General features: G+C 44.6%; 1 protein-coding gene across 1 annotated transcript in view; it reads left to right on the top strand.

The window, feature by feature from the left end:
- OPCML (opioid binding protein/cell adhesion molecule-like) overlaps positions 1-1,345 on the top strand; it is a 930,171-nt gene extending 928,826 nt beyond the window's left edge. Inside the window, exon 5 of the mRNA XM_011997211.1 lies at positions 1,083-1,345. Coding sequence (XP_011852601.1) covers positions 1,083-1,345 — 263 coding nt within the window. The remainder of the gene's footprint in view (positions 1-1,082) is intronic.
- Positions 1,346-5,952: the final 4,607 nt, after the last annotated feature.

Raw genomic sequence — 5,952 nt, 5'->3', positions numbered from 1 at the left:
CTCTTGGGGAGGACCTTCTCTTGGGGAGGAGCTTCTCTTGGGGATGATGTTCTCTTGGGGAGGACCTTCTCTTGGGGAGGAGCTTCTCTTGGGGAAGAGCTTCTCTTCGGGAAGATCTTCTTTTGGGGATGACATTCCTTTGGGGAGGACATTTCCTTGGGGAGGATCTTCTCTTGGGGAGGAGTTTCTCTTAATGATGACGTTCTCTTGGGGATGACATGCTCTTGGGGAGAAGCTTCTCTTTGGGAAGATCTCTCGAGGAGGACATTCTCTTGGGATCCTTGGCAGGCTGGTTTGTAGCTTTACTGAGTGGCTGCAGTGAAGGCGGTCAGAAAGCTGAATTCTTTCCCCTTGCTTAGTGATGCAGTGGCTTGCTCTTTCTTTGGAAGGCAGTTGAATTACCAGAGGGTGGATGTAGAGACCCCACTACTCAATTAGAAAGAAGCCCCAGAGTTATTCTCCCAGCAGCCATCAGCTTTTGTCCAGTCTATAGATTAATTTTTCAGACATAGTGTTAGTTCAGGTTAGATAAAGATAATGAAAGTTTCCTAATCCTCTTAAAGAAAATTTATCTGACTGAGTAGAAAGCTTTTGGAAGACAATAAGGCATGTATAAAACTGAGGCCTAATCTCACCTTTAATTTCAAACTGCTGATGGGTATTGATTTTGCAGTGAGAAAAACAGAAAAATTTCCGAGCTGCCACTTGTCTGTTTATAAAAACAAAAAGGTGTTTTTGCATCTTCTGTCCATTTGAGAAGGTGGGTATCTCATTCCTTCTGCCAACCAGATGCCATCAGCAGAAGGGAGTGCACGCCTACGGGGCCCAGCTTTTTCCCTCCTGCCGTGGGAGTGCCTGAGAGATACTCTGCCACCAACCTCCCTGCCTGCCCTTTCCTGTTGTAGAAGGTGGCCTTTGCCACATATCTGATGGAACTAATTTCCAAATCCTTCTCATTGAGAACAGAAGCTGCCTTCATTAAAATCGTGTCACTGATACCCGAGGTACATCTCAGCCACTGAGGGGATCAGCGCAGGCACTGTGTGAGCATGTGATAATGTGATCTAGGCTGCATACCTCAGTGTGGAGGAAATCTGGAGCAAGGGGGCGGCACCGCTGTGGGGTCGGATTAGTTGGGGGGAAAATCAGCCTGGCAGCCCTGCAGATCAGGAGAAAGCGGGAGAAGCTGGAGGCACAAGCACAGGCAGGAGTGACTCCCATCCCCGCTAAGCAGTGCAGCCAGGGTGACCGTGGCCTACCTGCAAAGAGCCAGATGTGCCTGAGAGGCACTGTCCACAGGAAACTGAGAGCATTCATCCTCGTACCTGGAAAGAGGAAGAATTAAAATGATATCACCCAGATTTCTTAGTTTGGAGAAATGCTAGTGATTGGGGAGATACGATCCTATGCCTCCTGGAAAGAACAGCTTTGGGCTTACGAGGTCTAGGGATAAACAACACACAAACATTACATAGATGTTGCAGAACTAGGGAACAGGTGTAACCTCACACCAGAAAGGGTGTATTTGAGATTCAGCATGAATTTCCTGGCTGGAGAGTAGGTAAATGTTCCGAGGTTAACTATTCTTAGAGAACAGTAAGAATCATAATTTATTTATATCCAACCTCAGCACTTAGCACACCATCTGAGGCATAGTAGGCACTCGGCAAATGTTTGTACAATGAGCAGAAGCAGATTGATATGGCTACTGGAGTGGCATAGGAGCACAGTGATCATAAAGCATCTTCCCACAGATATGGGTGGCAGGGGAATCAAAATATGTCCAGATGACTCGGAGAGGACAGTCATGGGGAAAAGTTCCCTGGAGGTGAGAGGGTCCTCGATGTGACAAACTGAGAGATTGTTCTAAAAGGATAACACAAATTCCCTACATTTGTCTAGTACTTTACAGAGATGGCAGAGTTTTTGTCACCTTTGACCCACACAACAAACCCTGGAAGACTGTAATGCAGTGACTGTTATCTCCATTTGCAAATTAGGTAATCATGGAGGTTGAGCCTGACGGAGTCCCCAGTGAGTAAGTAGCAGAGGTGGGTCTTGAACCATGGCCACAGGACTTTGAGAGTAGTGTCTTTTCAGCGTACTGCAGTCCCTCCAATGCCAACGACATCCAAAGTTAGTTCTTTGCTCTAGATCAATGGAACATTTTCAGGATTTCTCTCTCTTTCTCTCTCTCTCTCTCTTTGTGTGTGTGTGTGTGTATGTGTGTGTGTGTCATATTTCCTTCTACTGATATTGCATTGCATTGCATTGTAGCAACAGAAGTTGAGGACAAAGCTCAAGAAAGAAAATTAGTGGTGGGAATGGGACACCAAAGCTACAATAAATGATGTAGAGAGGCTGTGAGGGGGCAAAGAGAGGATAATTAATTTTCTAGTAGCTCATCCCTCGAGGGATGTGCATTTTAAATGTTACCACTTTATCCTATCTAAATACTGAAAACCCTGGCCCCTCTGCAGATCCTGAATCTCATTGTCATTCTGTCATGAGCTCTTCAGCATTCTGAAAGAACGCAGAGATCTATGTGCGCCAGTGGTATGTCATTGTCGTTGTTGTTGGAGATAGATGGAATGAGAAGACCCGTCTATGGTTGCTTCTTGGATGTTGGTATCCTCTACCTACTCTCCTGCCTTGTTTGGAAATCTCTTCACTACAGGGTACTTCCTTTTATGGAATGAACTCCTCTTGCTAAGCCCAATTTTATGCAGAGGGCTAGAAATGATGAATTTTATTAAATTCTTACATAGGAGGCTCCACAGCAAGCTTATGCAATTTCTATGTAAACAAAAGACTGCATCTCTTAGCCTGGTGTCAGTTCAGGTGAAATTGGTTGGTATCTGAAGTTGAGTTTTGCATGTAAAGAAAATGGGTTCCCAGTCCTGCCAGTCCTAGATATTGCTAATCACCAACCAACCTCAGCATTGGGCGTGCTAAGTATAAACGTTATCTCAGCCGTTCCTTACATCTATCCACTCTACAAAATATACACCCTAGTCATGTTTACAAATAAGGAAACGGAGGCTTAGAAAGATTAACACCTTATCCAACGCTGATGCGGCTGCCACATGCTTTAAATCCCTTTCACTAGACTTATTCGTGGAGGTTAAGCTTTTCTCATGAAAAAAAAGGTATCAAAATACAAATAGTTAACAAGCCACTTTACATGCATTATCTCTTTTGATTATGCTTCCCAAAAGCCCAAGATGACAGAATAGAAAGCAAACCTTTCCAAGACCAGAAAGTAAGATTCAGAGACTTGGAAGTGATTTATCCAAGTTAACACTAGCGAGGAAGTGTCAAAGCAACACCCAAGGCCAGGTGTACTCACTCTGTAGCCAGCAGAGTGTTCAACACACCACTGACTCAGAGTTAAGTACGTAGACAGGCACTTGTTCTTAGGTGAGAAAAATGTCAACCTTCAGAGGTGCTCCAGAAAAGGGTGGGCCCTGAGGAGACAATTCTGGGTTGGGGGCAGCAGGTGGATCCTGGGATTGCACCAAGGAGTGGTTGCAGCAGGCCCAGGGAGACAGGACCATAGGTCACAATTTTGCCAGGGATTTACCTATTTTCAACTCTTTCTTTGTAAGCAATCTCTTTTTTTAGGCGATTTTCTCCTCTTTTCCTAAATATTACCCAAAAATTTAAACGAACATGTGTGCTCATAGACTTAAAGAAAAGCAGGCAGTTAACCTGAAATAAATTTGATGTATTCAACCTCTATTTAAAATTGTAATCACATTTACTCTTCACAAAGGCAGGGTAGAAGAGTGGAAAACAACAGAACCGGCCAGCAGAACGCTCACTCCTCAGACTGCACTCGGTTCCTAACAGCGCAGGCCTGCGTCTCCAAGACGTTCCTCTCCCGGTTTCTTATCATGGGGTGAAGAGTAGAACTCAGAGTAATTTCTTTATGTGCACATATGCATACTTTAATCCCATGTGTGATTGTGTGTGCGTGTGTGTTTTTTTTTTTTGTGTGTGTGTGTGTGTGTGTGTGTATGTCAATGGGAAATAAGATTCTGAGAAGGGGTCTCTAAGCTGCAAATTCTGTGTATTTGTGCAGATAAAACGCACAGCCAAAATTAGGTTAAGGACTTTACTGAGCGTCATTTCCTTGACTTTGCAATGGAAAGGTTGAACTGGTGGTATGAAAGTCCTTTCTAGTTATTCTGTTACGATTTTTCAGTGTAATTTATCTGAGAATTTGTGTGCAACCAGGAGTCTCTGCACTCTGTGTCTCTCCTACTTTCACCCGCCGATGGGACAATTATTAGGTTGCTATGAAAGTAATCGCAGTCTTCTGTCATTGTTCTTACTATTTCTTATTTGTATTTTTCTCCAGAGGCTTTAGGATTTAGGGTCCCTTGCTAACACTGCTAGTTGGGGTGACTGTAAACCTTGTTGTTCACGTTTTTGGTTAGAGAAGGTGGAAGAGAAAGATGCCATTTGCTTCCCAGTTCTTCTTTGACATTTGTAACCTCCACAACCCACGTCAAGCGGACACATATTTAATGGACGGTGGGGTGGAATTCCAGAGGCCACAGAGGAAATAGCCATAAAACCTATAAAAACTGTGTGAGTGGCTGGGCGCAGTGGCTCACACCTGTAATCCCAGCGCTTAGGGAGGCCAAGGCAGGCGGATCACAAGGTCAGGAGATTGAGACCATCCTGGCTAACACGGTGAAACCCCGTCTCTACTAAAAATAGAAAAAATTAGCCAGGCGTGGCAGTGGGCGCCTATAGTCCCAGCTACTCCAGAGGCTGAGGCAGGAGAATGGCAGGAACCCGGAGGGCGGAGCTTGCAGTGAGCCGAGATCGTGCCATTGCACTCCAGCCTGGGCGACAGCCACACTCCGTCTCAAAACAAAAACAAAAACAAACAAACAAAAACCGTGTGAGTGTGTGCCTGTTACTGCAGAGGAAACAGACATGAAAGCTGTATGTGTGTGTAAGAGTGTGTGTATGTGTGAGGGCGTTTGTGAGTGAGTGTGAGTGGGTACGTAGGACCTCTGTGTGTCTTAGTTCCTAAGCAGAGCAGAACAAACAACATATTTCTTCTCACAATGGGAGAAGAGACCTGATAAATGGAGAAATCGTCAAACATCAAGCATATATATATATATGTGTGTGTATATAAAGATACACATATATATGCTTGGATATACACATATATATGTTCAGTGTTTGAGATGTATATATGTATATGTGTATATATACACAGGCTTTATGGAAGGGTTAGGGAAACTAAGAAGGCTGCTGCAACATAGAAGGAATCAAGAATGAAGTTACTGTCAAGAACACCCTCTATAGCACATAAAGGAAGGGATCTCAAGTCTCCTTTCACTGGGAGGGGGTCCCCACACCGCCTTGTGCACCTGCCCCGCCCCCTGCCCTCAGGGTTAGAGCAAGGCCACACTCACCCCACCATGCAGTGGTCCTATCCCGGCTCTCAGACTACTGTGTTTCTCAGATATTACCTGAATCTGACACCTCATGTTGACCTTCACTGAGTCTCCTAGGTTGTGACCTTTCATGACATTGTGTGTAGTTGGTGACAACACAGTTCACAACACAGTTTGTAAAAAAAGAAAAAAAAAAGATTTTTCCTTGTATCAGGCCTTTTCGCCCATTGTTGTGAGGATAAATATGGGGCTTTGTTCTGCTCTGCATTGCAACTAAGACACACACAGGCACCGCGTACACATACACAGACATACGCACTCACACCTACACACACTCTTACATACACACAGCTTTCATGGGTTTTGTCTGTTTCTTCTGTACTCACACACACACTTCACACAGTTTTTATAGATTTTATGGCTATTTTCTCCATGGCCTCTGGAATTCCATCCCACCACCCATCAAATATGTAGGCTGAGCCTCTGTCTAGGAGAGGAGAGGGGGAAGGACACACCCAATTTCTCCTCG

The sequence above is a fragment of the Mandrillus leucophaeus genome, unplaced genomic scaffold (assembly GCF_000951045.1).
Source record: "Mandrillus leucophaeus isolate KB7577 unplaced genomic scaffold, Mleu.le_1.0 Scaffold533, whole genome shotgun sequence".
In the NCBI taxonomy this organism is placed as follows: Eukaryota; Metazoa; Chordata; class Mammalia; order Primates; family Cercopithecidae; genus Mandrillus; species Mandrillus leucophaeus.
The sequence above is the reverse complement of the archived record's forward strand: the minus strand, read 5'-3'. Positions and strand labels throughout refer to the sequence as shown.